The 19187-nt window shown below is 33.3% G+C and overlaps 1 protein-coding gene across 5 annotated transcripts in view; it reads right to left on the bottom strand.

Annotated features, from left to right (window-relative positions):
• Window positions 1–19187, bottom strand: part of POT1 (protection of telomeres 1) — a 120459-nt gene that overhangs the window by 32763 nt on the left and 68509 nt on the right. For all 5 annotated transcript variants that reach the window (XR_001007793.1, XM_011995936.1, XM_011995934.1 and 2 more), the window contains 4 exons: window positions 11858–12148; window positions 7450–7605; window positions 1552–1718; window positions 419–498 (listed from right to left, as the gene is read on the bottom strand). Coding sequence is in view for 4 of the 5 variants with exons in the window: in XM_011995934.1 (XP_011851324.1) it covers window positions 419–498; window positions 1552–1718; window positions 7450–7605; window positions 11858–12148 (694 nt within the window). In the remaining variant the exon portion in view is untranslated. The remainder of the gene's footprint in view (window positions 1–418; window positions 499–1551; window positions 1719–7449; window positions 7606–11857; window positions 12149–19187) is intronic.

Genomic DNA, 19187 nt, shown 5'->3' with positions numbered 1-19187 from the left:
TACCTGCTTAATTCAATAAAGACTAGAAACTATGTATACATCTAACATATGTATGAGCAAAAAGTATTTGGGCCATGTGAAATAAGTGGCAAAAACAATCTTTGTTCCCTTTAAAAACTGACAAGCAAAATAGTTGTCTATGAAATCAATACAGATTTTCTTGTGAATACAAACACATGTTATGTATATATCATAATCAAGTAATCACCACCACCCAATTTGAAAATGTAATTACATAATTTAGGAAGAAACCATGTTTACTTTTTGGCATAGGATACAGATAAAGATTTCAGTATGTTCCTTTACTACATGAAATTTTTAATAAGAGAGACAAAGAGAAGACATTAAAAATAATTATGTTGATAAAGCTATTTTATTTAGCAAGAACTAAACTGTCAATGTTAAAGGTTGTCCTTACTTGGAAAGCTGTCATCAGGTTCTGATTGACAGATAACATCTGAATGCTGATTGGCTGTCAAATTTGCAGATTCTAAATCCCTATAATTGAAAGAATACAATTTCAAATTGCATAAAACAAAGTCAATATAGTAAATTTAGCTGTACCCACAAAATCCAGAAATTCATTGATATTGTATATAAAATTCTGTGTGTATAAACATTCTTCAGTAAAGGATCTGTTGCTTTCATCAAATTTTACGAGGGTTCAAATTAAAAAGCTGAGTTTAGAAAGATACAAGTGAAACAGGGCAATGACGAAATAATACAAACAAAAATAAACTAGGAATTTAATGGATGGCATTCTGGGTCAGAACAATCTAACTCTAGATTCAAGAAGCTAAATACTATGTTGCTATATATGGCAATGATATTAAAATCAGTGAAACTGATATAAAAGTAATAAAACAGAAGCTAATTTAAAGTCACACTGATTTCAATGAATTAAAATTTAGACAAAATTTATTTAAATTTACTGAACAGTATGTTTTCTCTTTGAAGATATGAAGACTTTTTAAATTTCTAGAATATTGACCAAAATGCTTCTGCACACAGTACTCGCTAGGAATACCTTGGGAAAAAGAGATCTAAATATATAGCAGGTTTAAGATACTATTTACTTTCTGGCACATGTAAAAGTTTTAAAAATGTTTTTAAAAGGTTTAAAAGAGAGTGATACACCAAAACATGTGTTACCTATTTAATCAGTGGCACTTCAGAAATACATTTTTTTCATGAAAGAATTAAATATTTTTGGAATCTTAGATATGTATCAAATTTTCTAAACTTTAGCTAAGGTCTAGTTTCCACTGTATGTTGCTGTACTTGCAGAGTGTGGTAAATGACAGAAAAGAAGCAAGAGTGTAAAAGCCAGATTCTAACAGTTGGAAAACTTCAACTATAACCTTGGCTCTGCTAATACTTAGCTATATGAGCCTGTAATCATTTGATTTCTTTCATTCGGCTCATCTGTTTAAAAACATGGTGAATGGCACAAAAGGCTAGGGAACCTATCAGAAACCCCAGGAACAATATTATCTTAGAAATCGGCTTAATCAATACCTTATTTACATTTTCTAAAAATTAAAAGCTTACTTTTTCAGTTGATCCACATCAGAGTTAGTTTCTGGCAAGACCCTGATTCCCCGACCATAACTGGTACCTCCATGAAGATGAAACTCTAAACTTAACATTGTCTGATTCTCTGAATTCATTGATTGAAGTTTGGTATGAAGGCTATAGATTCTAAGAAAGCTTCCAACCTAAAAATAGATAATTTGTTATTTGGAAAGCGAGGAAAATAAAACTTTAATAACCAATATGGGGCAATGAGGGCACTGACCAATCAGGAAATATACTAAAGTATCTGCAAAGTATGCTATACGAGTATGGCTGAGTAACAGCTGCATGGAAACTGTATCAAAACTAAATATATGGACATGTGCATGCCTAAGCATGTATGCACACACATACATATACACACACATTCAACTGTAAGAGATATTTTCATTTCAGACATATTAAAATGTGAAAAAAACCTGTGTCTTAGGATCAATAAAATACAATGGTTAAGAAACCCATTACCTAAATGGAATTCAAGCCCTCTATTTGTCTAAAGTTTCTGAAAATGCTTTGCTTTAACCAGTTTAAGGCTTAATTAAATATGATCCCTAAGATACTGTCATTATGAGAATACTAAGAAGAAATTTTAAATGTGGTACTATCAAAAAATAATAAACATCTTCCATCTTACAAGTTCTATGGAAAAAAACTTTTGCATTTGTGCCTGCACCACCACAGTGTGAAACACTCTGTGAGTTCAAATATGAGTTATCAGAGTTTTGAAATAAATGTTCTATAGTTAATCTCAGATGTTTTGCTAAACTTAGTCTACAAATATCTTTAATTATAGACCACTGAGATTTTTCTTTTAATGGAGATGTCAAATGAGAGAGATGCAGAATGCTATTCAAATATATTGACAACTACCTAAAAGAAGCTATATAACCTAAATCACATTTATATTTATGAAGAAAGATTTAGAAGCAAAAGGAGTTACAAACAAGGAAATTTAATTCATTTGTATAAAAATAGCACTCCTGACTATTGGGTGACTACAGGGATACCACTTTTTTTGACCCCACAAGTTCAGGATTGAGTAACAGACATCTTAAATAACAACAAAAAAAGCAATATAGGTTAAATATTCTTTATCTGAAATACTTGAGACCAGAAGTGTTTCAGATTTCAGATGTTTACAGATTTTGGAATATCTGCATATACATAATGAGATATCTTAGGGATGAGACCCAAGTCTAAACATGAAATTCTTTTATGTTTCACATATATGTCATACACATAACCTGAAGGTAATTTTCGATAACATTTTCAATTATTTTGTGCATGACACAAAGTTTCTGTACACTGAGTAACTGGAAAGCAAAGGGGTCACTATCTTATACTGGCACTCAAAAAGGTTTGCATTTAGAATTCTGGACTTTTAGATCATGGAGGCTCAATCCTATAAAGGGAAACATTTAAAAAAAAAAAAAAAAAGATGAGCAGCAAATCAGGTTTCCAATTCTGCTTATTGTAGCTTCTCTTAATTTTATTTCCCCTCTTTACTCTTTATTTCTGATGGAGAATATTAGCAAAGGAGGTAAGGAGAAAACCCACTCTCCCATGTGCTACTCTTTCATTCCTAAGGATCTTTTTTCCCATCCAATCATGGGTTTTATGAGGAGCAGATAAGATACAAGCCTTTTCTTTGACCTCTTTCGCTGACATCTGTATCACAGCCAGGGAGTAGTATAAAGAAACTTAAAGAAGAAAAGCACAGAAAGAAAAAACTAATTTTCCTCATAGTCTTCAAAGTGAGATATTGGAAAAAACATAAAAATTTCTAGTTTTAGCTCATTCTTTTTGACTTATTTTGTGATTCTTTTAAAATATGTGTGTGTATATATGTATATATAAATATATTAGTATAGCACATGTATGTATGATCTACAAAGGATTTGAAAGAAGGCCTAAACATATGGAGAAAGATATTCATATACAAAAAACTTTTGATACTACAAAAATGATAATTTCCTCCAAATTAAATATTAAATTCTATGCAATTCAATCAAAATTCCCAGAAGGTTTCGTGGAATCTGAAAAGCTAATCCAAAAACATATACAAAAGAGACTAGTCAAATCAATTTTAAAGAATATGAGAGGGGGGCTTTACCCTATCAAAAAATACATAAAGAAAAAGGATAATAAACATAGGTGTACATACAAACCTACATATGGAGACATAGAGAGCAAAAAAAAAAAAAAGAAAAAAAAAAAAAGAGCAGGCAGGGGCTCAAAGTCAAAGGTTTGATGTGTAGAGTTTTATTTCCTAAAACTTAAAAGTGTCTGAAATAAATGTGGCAAAACATTTAAAAATAAGGTGAACACATGGGTGTTTATTATACTATCTTGTCTACTAGAGTATTTTTTAATATAACAAAATTTTGAGGCCAAGATACAAGTTATTCACATAAAGATAAGTTGTTATTATCAAAAATTCCTTATGGAGGCAGCATTGTATTTTTTTAAAAGCTTGACTAAAAATACTACGAGATGTGCCAGATGCTCTATTATAAAAAACAAGTATTGGTTAATCTTGTCAGTATTAAGATTCCAAAAATACAAATGAAACATCAACCAAAAAATTATAAAAATATAGTTTAAAAAATGATGATAGATGTCTATTTAAATACAGAAACACTAAAAAAAAAAAAAAAAAAAAAAGCAAAGTAAATATGGCTAGTAAGAAAAGACTATCCCTTTAGAAATAATCAACCGATTCCTCATAAACTGTCAAGAATTTCTCTTCAGGTTTATTATTTTTAATTCCCTGAATATGTCTCAAAATAGCCAATCAAATCACAGTTGTTGAACTACTGAAGGCCAAAACATAATTATGACCATGTATATTTTATAATTAACAACTGTCTCTGGTTAAGAGTAGGGATTTAGAAAGTAAAGCTTTAGTTTCTAGACAAAATATTTGAAATCTCAGTTTACGTGACTGGATCTGTGTAAAATGTTTAAGGGAATGACATAACAAAAAGTGAGATTCAGAAAATAGTTAAGGGCAATTCAGGCTCTAAAATGTATTGCTTGTAGATGTTGACTGTATTATATCCTATAATTGCATTATACTGTCCTCTTTATTAAAATAAAAACACATTTTTTCCTGCTCCTATACAACAAAAGTCTTTCGCACTGGTTCCAGGTATTTTTATATAAAAATGTAATTTTAAACAGTTGTCTTGAAAGTACCAAGAAGAATTCATTTATATCAATGTCATGTGAGTGAAGAGTTCCTAAATCAAGAAGAAATGTTACAGAGGTTGTCAGAAAACAAATAAATGTGATGTCAATGTGTATTAAATAAAAATCTAAAGTTATATTATGTACACAGAGAAAAATCATTTTCATTTTTATACTGCATTGCAGACAAGTAATATAATGCCATGATATCTTTACAGAAAACACAGTGCCAAAAATTTTCTTAATTATGTGTGCTCATATCACCCTCTAGTGGGCAAAATAAAGCAGACCATAAAAAAGGAAAAAAGAATCTGGAAAAAAAATCCACAGCATTCACAGATTCATTCATTCAGCAGCAGCTCTTACTTACTTCATCCTCACTACGGGGAAAGCACTGTGATAGGTGCTGCTCAGGACTAAGACAAGAAAAGCAGGAAAAGCAGAAACAGAAAGACCTATGTTGGAAGACCTATGTCTGGAAGCAGTATAGGGAAAGAGAAGAGAATTAAATGGCAAAGGAAGGTATGTAGAGTGTGGAACTAAGGTGAATCTAAAATGTAAATTCATTTTGTTTATGAAAGAACTATATGAAAAAACCTCCAGAACTGAACTTATCATTATATTTAATTTTGAAATAAACTAATCAATGTAGATAATATCTTTCAGGGAAATAACGTCAAAAATATATCCTCAACAGTCAGTGTTTTCTGATATGTCACAGAGGTATGTGCATGCATATATACACACTTACAGATGATAAAATACTGTCACTATTTTCCTGGATCCTAGATTTAATCTAATTTATTGATTTTAGTTGGGTAAACTTGTTTTGTTGTTGTTGTTGTTGTTGTTTATTATTTTTTCTGTAACCTAGAACAGTGTTGATGGTGAACTTATTTGTAATACAATGTAGAATGGATATATTTGCTACTCCATGGCCACTCATTTATAAAGGAAATTGGGCACTGAAATTCAGATCTTCACTCTTCTTTTAACTTCCTATTAGTAGACTAGAAGATATTTGTGATGTAGATCCCTTCCATTTAATGCTTTAAAGGATTAGCTCTGCAAAGAGACATTGTGGATTCAAACACTGGCTTCATCCAGATAGGGACAGGAGGCAGGGAAATTTTAGGTAGAAGAGGGCAGATCCCCAGCAAGGACCCTGCTCTCAAGCTGAAAAGCCTGATACCATGGCCCAAAGTGAGAACTTACATCCCTATTTTCCTGCTCAAATGTTGTCTTTTCCAAAACTACCCATGGCCCACCCCACCTGCCATCCTGTGCCCATAAAAACCCCAGGCTCAGCCAGCAGAGGGAAGAGAGGCAGCTGGCCATCAGAGACTATGGCTGGATGTCAGAGAGAAGTAGCCTGACTTCAGAGGGACAGCCTGATGGTGTAACCTGGGAGAAGAATCTGGCCCTAGAGGGCTAGACTTCAGGGTAAGACTACCTTCCTGCTCCATCCCCTTTTCACCTCCTCTTTCCACTGAGCCACTTTCATCAGTAATAAAATCCCCTGCATTTACCATCTTCAATTTATTCTTGAGACCTCATTCCTCCCGGATGCTAGACAAGAGCTCAGGTGCCGCAAGTGTGGTGCGAAATGCAGTCACAGTTACCCTCCACTGAGTCGTTAACACGTAAGCTGTCCATGGACAGCAGAGCTAAAACAGTACTGTAACACTTCCTCTGCGGCTTCAGGGGTCACCAGCACCCTCTCAGATGCTGCTGTAGGGCCAGTACAGAGTTTGCTTCTGCCCGTGCCCAAAAGCCCTTGCCCTGGCTCCTGCACCTGCTCACCTGCATGCTCCCATTCCTGTGGTCTCAGTGAGTGGAGCTCTCCCCTGCCAGCACTGAAGTGGCTGGCTAGTTCCAACACCCATGCACTCCAGTTCCCGCCCATGAAGGGGTAAGGGAAATACCCTGCTTCAATCTAACTAGCTGTGGAATCTTGAACCACTGATTCAACCTTTGAGTGCCTCATTTCACATTTGTAGAATGAGATGACTATCATCACCTATCTTATCAGAGAGTACCAAATGCATATGAAATGCCTAGCAAAGGTTACTCTTATTACTGTATTATTATTTATCATACCATTCTTTACTACAAAAAGTACTTTCAAATAAAAGATACAATAGAGAAAAAAAATTTCCTACAATTTTTAATAGTTAAGTACTGCCATATCTAAACTGTGCACCTTAATATATTTCAAAAGAAAGCATGCAAATTCTATACATTACACACTATACACACATACCCAATTTATAATATACATTAGAGGTAATTGAACAATTTGTTAAACTAATGAACAAAAAGTTATCAGCTACATTCTATCAAACCAGTTTATCAAGCTTAGTCTTTAAGTTAGCAATATTTTATATAGCATTTGTCATTCTAAAGCAGTATTATCTCACACGACAAAATTTTTCTGTACTATTTTCACAGTAAAATTATGTATACCTTTAAGATATTTAAGAAAGATTATTTTAAAAATTCCTCTAACGCATTAAATTTATCTTTTAATTTATTGTAACATACATTTTACAACTTAAAAATCAAAGAAATAAATATAATTTCTAGACTGTACCACCTATACATGTAACCATATATAAAAAATTTACATAAGCAAAAATCACTATAATTTATAAAAACATAAAATATTTTCCTACTCAACATCACCTTCAGAGATCTTGCCACATGAACATGGTTATCGTAGACTAAAATGTCTATTGTCAGATTTTGTAGCCGATGGATGTGACTTAAATCACCTTCAAGAACAAGGTCTTGTATTAAGACTCTCCAAGATGGAAATGGTGTCCTGGTGCCATCCCATACCTGCCACAAGAGAGTAGAGTAGTTTTATGATCCTTTAGAAAAAATGCTTGTGCTAAAAAGTTTTTTCCTGGTAATAGTACTTAAAAGTAATTAAACGTATGCCTCTGAATATTGGCACTATTTTAAATATGACATTATTTTCTGATTGTAAAAGAACTACATATGAAATATGGGTAATGTGGAAAATGTAGAAGAATGTAAAGAAGAAAAAGAGTCACACTGCCATAAGTCCAGACTAAATATTCCTGAGTCAAGTGTTTTTATACAATAAAAACAAACCAAAATGGTCTTGAAAAACACTCATATGTATTAAAACATTTTTGCAAATACAACTAGTAAAATTACGAATGTTCTAAAAATTATAAAAATAATACATTTCTTTGACATTAATCAAATTATTTCTATGAGATTCAGTCTCATTCTTAAATTAGTTGTAAAGCATTATTCTGATGTTTCCATACAAAGAAGTAAATATTGTAAATTTGAATAATTTCCTTTATATGATGATTTTCTGGTTCACATTATGCTTTTTGTTCTCCAAACCATATTACAGATGAGACATACAAACTACCTACCAGCTCTGGCTATAAATGACGCCTGGTTATTTATTTAAAAAAAAAAAAACATAAAACAAAACACAAAAGATAAGGCTGCACCCATACTGTAGATATTAAAACAAATAGAATATATACACTCAGAGAAAATTCAATTTGAGAATACTGCTCAGAAAAATAATTTATATAATATTAACAGAATAGAGAAAAATGTGGAATGATGCCAGATCAACAAATTTATTGAATTATATTTAATGCAAATGATTGGTGTACCATGGCTAGTGAAAAATTAAAATGAATGCACTGTGGTTAGTAAAAAAGCTACCAACATTAATATTGTGCCCAGGTTGAGATGGAAAATGATTATACTATTTCGTATGTAACCAGACGTTATTTCAAGTAATGTCTAGCTCCTCTGTTTTTAAAAAATAAAATTTAAAAATTATTTCTGATACGTAAGAAAATCAATGTATGGAAAAAAAATCACTCATAATTCTATTTCCCAGAGACGAAAACAGTAAAATGTTGCTTTATAGGCCTCCCAATATATTTTTCTATGTACATATACATTTTTAGTGTGTAAATGAAACTACAGTATCACTAAATAGACTATCACAAAATTCTATCTCAACAAGTACATGTCTATAATATCATTTTATGGTTACAAAGTATTTTATGGTGACATTTACAATGCTATTTTATGGTCATCCTACATAAATAGTGTACACAATTTTCTATTGTTAGTATTGGGGCTTTTTCTAATTTTTCTACTGTATTCTCATTTTTTATACTGTAAGAAAGATAAATATATCCTTTTAAGTGTACTTTTATAAATATTTAAAATTATTTCCTTAAGATAATGAAAATAAAATTGCTGAGCTGAACGGTACAAAAAGACTTTTGAGGTTTACTTTTAAATTGTCATAAGAAAGGCTTTTACTAATTCTTTTCTTTTTTTAAATTATACTTTAAGTTTTGGGATACATGTGCAGAATGTGCAGGTTTGTTACATAGGTATACACGTGCCATAAGGGCTTGCTGCACCCATCAACCCATCATCTACATTAGGTATTTCTCCTAATGCTATCTCTCCCCTAGCCCCCTAACCCCCAACAGGCCCTGGTGTGTGATGTTCCCCTCCCTGTCTCCATGTGTTCTCATTGTTCAACTCCCAGTTATGAGTGAGAACATGCGGTGTTTGGTTTTCCATTTTTGTGTTAGTTTGCTGAGAATGATGGTTTCTAGCTTCATCCATGCCCCTGCAAAGGATGCAAACTGATTCTTTTTTTGGCTGCATAGTATTTCATGGTGTATATGTGACACATTTTCTTAATCCAGTCTATCATTCATGGGCATTTGGGTTGGTTCCAAGTCTTTGCTACTGTGAATAGTGCTGCAATAAACATACAATGTGCATGTGTCTTTATAGCAGAATGATTTATAATCATTTGGGTATATACCCAGTAATGGGATTGCACTGTCAAATGGTATTTCTGGTTCTAGATCCTTGAGGAACTGCCACACTATCTTCCACAATGGTTGAACTAATTTACACTCCCACCAACAGTGTAAAAGTGTTCCCATTTCTCCACATCCTCTCCAGCACCTGTTGTTTCCTGACTTTTTAATGATTGCCATTCTAACTGGTGTGAGGTGGTATCTCATTGTGATTCTGATTTGCATTTCTGTAATGACCAGTGATTATGAACTTTTTTTCATATGTCTGTTAGCCGCACAAAGGTCTTCTTTTGAGGAGTGTCTGTTCGTATTCTTCGCCCACATTTTAATGGAGTTGTTTTTTTCTTGTAAATTAGTTTCAGTTCCTTGTAGATTCTGGATATTAGCCCTTTGAAAGATGGACAGATTGCAAAAATGTTCTCCCATTCTGTAGGTTGCCTGTTCACTCTGATAATAGTTTCTTTTGCTGTGCAGAAGCTCTTTAACTTAACTAGATCCATTTGTCAATTTTGGCTTTTGTTGTCATTGCTTTTGGTGTTTTAGTCATGAAGTCTTTGCCCATGCCTATGTCCTGAATGTATTGCCTAGGTTTTCTTCTAGGGTTTTTATGGTTTTAGGGCTTATGTTTAAGTCTTTAACCCACCGTGAGTTAATTTTTGTATAAGGTGTAAGGAAGGGGTCCAGTTTCAGTTTTCTGCATATGGCTAACCAGTTTTCCCAACACCACTTTATTAAATAGGGAATCCTTTCCCCATTGCTTGTTTTTGTCAGGTTTGTCAAAGATCAGATGATTGCAGATGTACGGCGTTATTTCTGAGGCCTCTGTTGTGTTCCATTGGTCTATATATCTGTTTTGGTAGTAGTACAATGCTTTTTCGGTTACTGTAGCCTTGTAGTATAGGTTGAAGCCAGGCAGCGTGATGCCTCTAGCTTTATTCTTTTTGCTTAGGATTGTCTTGGGTATATGGGCTCTTGGGCTCTTTATTGACTTTTCAGTGTTATATTTTAAACTAACACTTACATGACAGTTGTTTTCACTTGTCCAAAAAAGTTATCTATTACAATGGGATGCAGGTATATGTTTTGTTTCCGTAGAGAGAAAATGTAGACTCAACTATTTCAGCTAAAATTTGGTACATTTTATCTTAGAATTTAAGAATTTTCTAAAAACATAGTCAAAAGATAGAATATTCCTCACTGCACAGTAGTAGAGTCCTTGTCATAGTAAGTGTTCAGTTGTTAGCAAATGCTCATTTGTTAAGATCGTCACATTTGCCAGAGAGTATGACTGGCTGACCTAAGATTCATTCTAACTTTGTTTGATTTTATATTACTTTTGCTTCAGCTTTATCATATTTGACTTATTTAACTTTCTGTATGGCATATATTTACAACTTTCTCATAGTATTCCATGTGTATATGAATGTGCTATTTTCAACTGCTAGAACTTTATATTTTATTCAATGATTGCTAACTTCTCTGTTCTTTACTATGGGCAAGGTATAAATAATGCTAAACCCCAAGACTTGTCCAAGTGCCACTGCACTCCATTTCCTGCCCTATTATTCCAAAGAGAACATCGAGAAATAACCATAGGAGCAGGCCTGAAGAGGCATTTGTTTAAATGTATCCTCCATAGGATGTCCAGGCAAGAAAAACAGACATTCACCTTCTCCAGAAGTTATTCTCTAAACTGGGATAGGTGTAAACAGAGATTTGATGGGTCTTAAGTTACTTTTTTATCTTGCTGATTTAAAAGCAAAACACAGTAATATAAAATGCTTCAAAACTATCCACGGTATGACTATGAAGTAGGCAGTGAAAGATATAAGAAGAGAACCCAACATCAAGGGGACAAAAAAGTAAATAAATGAGAGGGAAGGTGACCTTGATAGGGAAACAGAAATATTCATGTATGGGACTACAAACTATGAAATAATAGAAAACAAGTCTACATATGATTACTACTAAAATAAAAAAATGCATAAGTCATACTATATTTAACATGTAGATCTGATAACACTAGAAGGAAAGTGTAAAACAGGAAGGAAAGAAAAATTTTAGAGAGGTACAAGAGTAGAGCTGCATGAATATCAAAGCTCATCAAAAATAGTTAAAATCTAAGTTCCTAATATAATACACTGTATGCATATTTGTCTCATCAGAAAGCTGAAACATAAGCTCTTTACAGACATATAAGTGTTGCTAACTTATAATTTCCAGTATTAAAAAATATGTACCTTTAGAAGAAATGATGCTCCGTCCACTTCTGCTTTGCCCAAGAGCTGACAAGTCAGGTCAAAATACTGCATTGGCTGCACATCACACAATTTTAGTAATGTCCAAGACGGTGACATATGAGTAGATGCCCAAACACGTAAAGTTTCTACCATTTTGTGGTCCTCAGTAGTGAAGTTAAAATACTTGCTTGAAGTGCGAGGTATGATAGGGGCTCCCAAAGTTCCCTCAAACGTCAAAGATGCAAAGCCAGAGCTGGTGATACCCTGAGTCTCCTTTTTATATACTTGAATCTAAGAAAGTAGGGCAAAGTAGAAAAGACATACAAATAAAATAGCTTACTGATGCAGAATATATGAACTGAAGAAATTGGAAAGATTATCAATTTTGCCAGCATAATTAAGAGAGGGCATTTTTTAAAAACTATTTTTATTTAATTAGCATATGAAATTCTACTCTCACGTGCTGGTGCTACACTAAGATACATAAGTATCATGGACACTGTGAACCTCCATGCAAAATTCACTTACATTTTTGAAAGAGCTAGGTGGTGGTCTCCCTAATCCTATCAAGCTTGCAGTTTTACATTTTATTAGTTTTTTTTTATTAAGGTGTAATTTATACAAGGAAAAAGGATCATAAATGACAGTGACTTATGAATATTACAGAAAAGACTAGAACACTTGAAATATGAGAATATAAAGTGAATAAAATGAAGCTCAGGCTAGGGTTTAATCAGAGTGACTGAGAGCACTGAGATATGCCATAAGCTCTTTTGCTTTCTGAATTTGGGGGCTGTTATCAGAGGCACATACATTTATATTGCTATATCTTCATGAAGAGACCCCTTTGTCTTTATGAAAAGCTCCTTCCAAAACTCTCTCATAGTAATATAGTTATTTCATTTCCCTTATGTTTACTTAGTACATTTTTTTTTTTAGAGCTTTAGTTCTAACTTGTTTAGGTCTTCATATTTAAAGTGCACTTCTTGTAGGTAGCATATATTTGGTTCCTGATTTTTTTTGTTCAATCTTTCCCTTGCAAATGGAAATTAGTCCATTCACAGAAAGGCAGTTATTAACATGGCCATATTTGAGTCTACTATCTTGTTTTCCTTTTTTTCCACGCTTCTTGCTTTTTAGCTTCTTTGTTTTTTTAAAACTTTTTTTTTTCTATTGTTCCTTTCTTGTTTTCCTTTTGGAATTCTTATTAGTGCTCCACTTCCTTCTTCTTGGCTATGAATAAATCTTTAACTTTTCAATGTCTACTTGGAAATCAATATTGTTCTACTATGTACTTTCTACTTTCCATTTCATACTTGCTACTCCTATTTCATGCATTCTACTTCACAAATATAACTTTTCACTGGTAGAATTCCATTCACTCATCCCACCCATCCTTTGTGTTACTGTTGTAGTATTTTTTCTACATATTTTATAAACTCCACCATGTAATATTACCGGTTTTGCTTTAAATAGGCATTTATCTTGTAATTAAATTCTGGAAAGAAATAAAAACATTCTGTTTACATATTTACTATTTTTTTCCATCATTTCTTGTATTTTTGTCACTTCTTAACTATCCAGCTTCCAGTTGCTAGCATTCCTCTTTGGCCTGAATATCATTCTTTTGCATTAATGCTATGCAGATATGCTGGCCATGGACTATCTCATTTTTCCTTTATATAAAATGTTTCTTTCACTCTCATTCCTGAAGAATGTATTTGCTGGATATAAAATTCTGTGTGAACAAATTTTTTTCTATCACCATGTACAAATTATTTCTTTGTTCTCTGGGTGTCATTGTCTCTGGTAAAAAGTGAAAGATGACTGGTATCATTGTTCTCCAACAATGTATCATTTATTCTCCAGTTGATTTCAAGATTTTTCTCTTTTTCAATGGTATCACTATCTTTTGTTTGGATGTGCTTTTCTTTGTGCATACCCTGCAAAGTACATTTAAGTCTTTGTTTTTCCTCAAATTTGGGGAAATTCTGGTCCTTATTTCTATAAATATTTTATTTCCCTTCACCCGCTCTCCTCTTGCATCCTAAATTACATGTAACATTTGATATTGTTCCATAGGTCCTTACAGTCTATTAATTTTTACTTAATCCTTGTTCTTCAGATTAGGTAGTTTCTAATGATTTGTCATCAATTTAACTTATATCTGATCTTAGCCCATCCAGTAGATTTTTCTTTTCATTTGTTCTTTTCAGTTCCTGAATTTCTATTTAAGTTTCCACTTCTCTGCTGAAATTTATCTTTTCACATTCATTTAGCATCTTCCTCTAATTCACTGAATGTATTTTGCTTAATTTCTTTTTTAAAATTATTTATTTATTTTTGAGAAGGGTCTCGCTCTGTCACTCAGGTTGGAATGCAGTGGTGTAATAATATTTCACTGCAGCCACGACCTCGCGGGCTCAAGGGATCTTCCCACTTCCACTTAATTCTTTGAAAGTCTGTATAATCTGTGCTTTAAAGTTTTTGTTTAATAAAGACAACATTTGGGCTACCATGGAGTTGATTTGGAATGTCTATGCTTTCTTTTTTCTTGACTAGGGGTAACACTTTCTTGTTTTCATGTCTAGTATATCTTTTTTCTTTACTAGACATCATAGATGCTATACTGTAAAGACTCTGAATTATGTTGGCTTCTTCTGACAAACACTGATTTTTGTTCTCGCTGGCCACTGAGTTGTTGTCTGGTCATCTTAAACTCATGAATGCTTGTTTTTATGCTTTGTTAGGGTGATCTGTGGAAAGCCCATGATGTTTCCCAAAGTCTTCTACATTGATGGGACTCATCCTGCAAACTCTCTGCGAAGTCTTCTCCGTAGAACTCGTTTTAGGCTTTGACAAACCATGTGTATAACAGGCCTTACTATAAGATGTGATCCTTTGTGAGGTGAGCTACTTCAGGGGGGAGAAACCTTTATATTGCCTCAGTTGAATTTCCAAGGTGTTAAATAGTTATTAATAAGTTAATTTCCAAGGTGTTAAATAGTTATTATTTGTCCCTATCTTGGACTTCCAGCACCCCATTACTAGACCTCTAGTATCTGCTTCATGTTCAACCACAATGTTCAACCACAGTTCAAACACACAGTAGCTTTTGTAATCCTTAAGTAGTTCTACCCCACCCTGTGCAGCCTGGTTTTCAACCAAGTATTCAAGTCCACCCCAACTCTGATGGACTTTTAGACATCCCCTTCTGTATAGCTCTTTCCTCTCTGGTTTCTTGTTGTGAAAATTCCAGTTTTCAGCTGCCTTGAACTTTGACTTCAGCTGTATCAGGACCACAGCTTGAACTTCAGCTTACTGTGCAGTGGTTGAGAAAATGTCTGTAGGCAGGGATGTGGTCATCATGGGGCTCACTTTAAAAGTTTCTCTTCACTCTCTGATCATAGCTACCCATTGTCCGATGCCTAAAAAACAGTTGCCTCACACGTTTTATGGGTCTTCGTGGCAGCAGGGTTAGTCCAGTACCAGTTAATTTCTCACAATGCGGAAGTTCACTCTGCAGATTCTAACTATACTTGCCTACAACTGATCTATTACCTAACTTTACACTTTTAAATGGATTCTACTTGATGTATATGCTGCTACTCTTTTATACTCCAATGTCTGATTGATGCTTCGTTCTGTGATCATCATTGTTATTACCAATTCCATGCTCACTAGTGTATACTGTTTACCAAAGCTTGCCTCTGCTGATTATCATAGTAAAACAGAACCAACTTCCAGCTTAGGTGTGTTGGTAGCTTTCACATATCATTTATGAGCAGATCCTCTTTGCTTGAGATTCAAAATATACCTTAATTAGTCTACTTCTATTTCCACCACCACTGTAGTCTAAGGCATCCTCATTTCATGTCTGTAAACTGAAATAGTCTTCTAAAGAATATCTTTGCCTTCATGCTTGTTCTTCAACAACCCATCTGTTATCCACGTGTTACTGAGTGATTTTTTTTCAAAATTTTAACCAATCATTTCATGTGCACATTTAAAACCCTCTAATGACTTCTCATTATACCTAGAGTAAAATCTAAATAACTTACCTACCACAATTTCATCTCGTAACACCTCCCCCATAGCTGACTAGGATCCATGCTAGTCTTCTTTCTGTTTCTCCAATACCACACTCATTCCTATTATAGGGCCTTGGCACCTATAGTGTCATCTGGTGGAAAACGTTTTCCCTCAAATCTCAGTAGGACTTCTCATTATCATCATTTGGGTCTCAATTCTTATGTCTCCTCATTAGAAAGGCCTTTCGTGATTTTGCCTTATTTTATTTATTTATTTATTTATTATTTTTGAGATGGAGTCTCGCTCTGTCGGCCAGGCTGGAGTGTAGTGGTGCGATCTCAGCTCACTGCAACCTCCACCTCCCGGGTTCAAGCAATTCTCCTACCTCAGCCTCCCGAGTAGCTGTGACTACAAGCACCCACCACCACGCCCGGCTAATATTTGTATTTTTAGTAGAGACATCGTTTCACCATACTGGCCAGGATGGTCTCGAACTCCTGATCTTGCAATCCTCCTGCCTAGACCTCCCAAAGTGCTGGGATTACAGGTGTGAGCCACTGTGCCCAGTTGCTTTATTTTCTTTATAGCAACTATCATTACTTGAAATTACTTTGATTTATATGCTTTACTTTTATATTGTCTGCTTCTTTGCATTAAAACAGAAGCCTATACAAAAAAAAAAAAAATTTTTGCTGGAAAAAAGAAGAGTAGATCTTGACTCTTCTTTTATGTATATTTTTGCTATGAACTGTCATCTTCAAATTGCAATAAGAAAAACAAGAAAAAATAAATTCTGGCTGTTTTATGTATATTTTCGCTATGAATTATGATCCTCAAACCGCAATAAGAAAAACAAGAAAAAATAAATTCTGATATCTAAAACAGATGTCTGTACTTAGAATGACCTTGCTCAACTAAAGAAAACAGGGCTATTCAAACAAAGCTAGCGAACTGTCAACATAAAGAGTGTAAGGAAGTGCTAGTAGCCCTAAATATGAACATTTCATGAAAACAGAGAAACAACTTTATAGAAAAATATAGTAACCCTAAATCTATACAGCAGCCTCAAAATATATAAAACATAAAATTAAATAAGAAGGCTTAAACCCCATTAACATTGCTTTAAATTATTAAGCAAAATCGATAGAACTAAAAGAAACAGGCAAATCCTCTATCACAGTAGTCTTTAAAACACAGTTTTCAATAGCTGATAAGTAGATAAGAAATAAAAAATGATATTGACCATATGGTAGAACATAAAGTAAGCATTCACAAATTTCAAAATACTAAACATTTCAGAGTATGTTTCCTGACCACAATAAACAATAGTAAAAGAAGGTAACTATTAAATGATTTAAATAAATATAAAAAACAAACAATAATCCTATGGAATTGGATTGAATATAACTCTCTATATATATTATTTGGATTATTTGAATATAATTCAAATATAAATTCAATATATAAATATATGTTCAATATAATTCAATATATTCAATAATAATTCAATATATACTCGATGAGTCAATATTTATTTGAATTTTCATATTGATTTCCTCTCTGACTTATGGATTATTTACAAATTATTTATAAACCCATAGATCAGAGATGAAATCAATGATCAATATAAAAATTCAATTATATATTCAACTGAATGGTAATGAAGTTATGACAAATTAAAACCTGCTGGATACAACTAAGGCAGTACTTAAAAAATTTAGTCATAAATGAATATATTACAAAAGAGATGGCTAAATTATTATAGTAGTAAAGTTAATTTTCTACAGTGATAATACTGCATCTTTATATTCACTCACACTTCTCTAGACTGTGAATGGAGCCATGTATGGTCTGTAAGTGTTTGTGTATAAAAATCGTTGAAAATCTCCAAAAAATTTTCCAAAATACTTGGTGAAAAAAGTCTGCATGTAAGTGTGCCCATGTAGTTCAAACCTGTGTTGTTCAAGGGGTAACTATATGCTGTTAGAGGTCATGAGATTCTTTACTCCTGTAGCAGGAGACACAATAATGACCTCTCTGGATGGGGATATGAGGGAAGTTTCTAGAGTGTTAGCTATATGAGTATAGTTATATTGTGAATGATGAAATGTTTATCTATTTGCTATTAAATAGTAACTTCCATAAACAATAACAACAACTAAATATGTTTATGAAGGAAGCATGCATTCTTTGACTACAGTATATAGGAAACAATACTTTGAAAAGTAAGCAATTTTTTGACGTTTAAATAGTATGTATTGCATGGCTATGATAATATTTCTTTTTTTCTTTTTCTTTTTGAGTCGGAGTTTTGCTCTTGTTGACCAGGCTGGAATGCAATAGCACAATCTTGGCTTGCCACAACCTCCGCCCTCCAGGTTCAAGTGATTCTCCTGCCTCAGCCTCCTGAATAGCTGGGATTACAAGCATGTAGCACCACGTCCGGCTAATTTTGCATTTTTAGTAGACACAAGGTTTCTCTATGTTGGTCAGGCTGGTCTCGAACTCCTGACCTCAGGTGATCCGCCAGTGTCAACCTCCCAAAGTGCTGGGATTACAGGCGTGAGCCACCACGCCCAGCGATGATAATATTTCTATTTCTTTTTATCTTTACACAAATATTCTCCATTATCCTCCTATTCTCAAGGAAACAGCATTAATAGGTCATAAGAAGTGCCTAAGAGTAGAACACAGTTGAACGCTGTCCTCATTTGTGAGCATCAGACTGACCATGAAGGACAGAATTAAACTGAAGCCTTAGAAGAAAAAGACAACCAAGATGATGAAGAGGTTACATGGAAACCCATGTAACAAAGGAAAACATGAAGAAACTGAAATATTTAAAATCTAAGGGACTGAAAATATACGAAGTATTTAATATTTTGTAAATATACAAAGCATCATGCAGTAATTTCCAAAGAAAAATTCCAAAAGTTCATTGAACAAAAAAGCTCAATTAAATAAATATTATAGCAATAAGGAAAATAATTTTGAGAAAATAATAATCCTTTGCATTTGTAAGTTCTAAAATTTTTATTTCTTAAAAATTGTGCTATTTAATAACTCTACCCTTATATTAAAGGCTTTCTTACATTTAGTTATTTAACTACAGGCATACTTTTAAAAGTACCTGTTCATATCTTATTTCTTATAAATGAAAACCAACTTAATTTGATTTTATACTTAGTAGCTCAATGTTTTCATTGAACATGAATTAATACAAGAAACAGGAAAGAATAATATAATCTCCTAATCTTTGTATACTTTTTTTCTTGTTGACCTAAAGTTGTTTTTTAAA

This window comes from Mandrillus leucophaeus, unplaced genomic scaffold (assembly GCF_000951045.1).
Source record: "Mandrillus leucophaeus isolate KB7577 unplaced genomic scaffold, Mleu.le_1.0 Scaffold5, whole genome shotgun sequence".
In the NCBI taxonomy this organism is placed as follows: domain Eukaryota; kingdom Metazoa; phylum Chordata; class Mammalia; order Primates; family Cercopithecidae; genus Mandrillus; species Mandrillus leucophaeus.
Note: the sequence above shows the minus strand (reverse complement) of the source record. Positions and strands in the feature narration are given on the sequence as shown.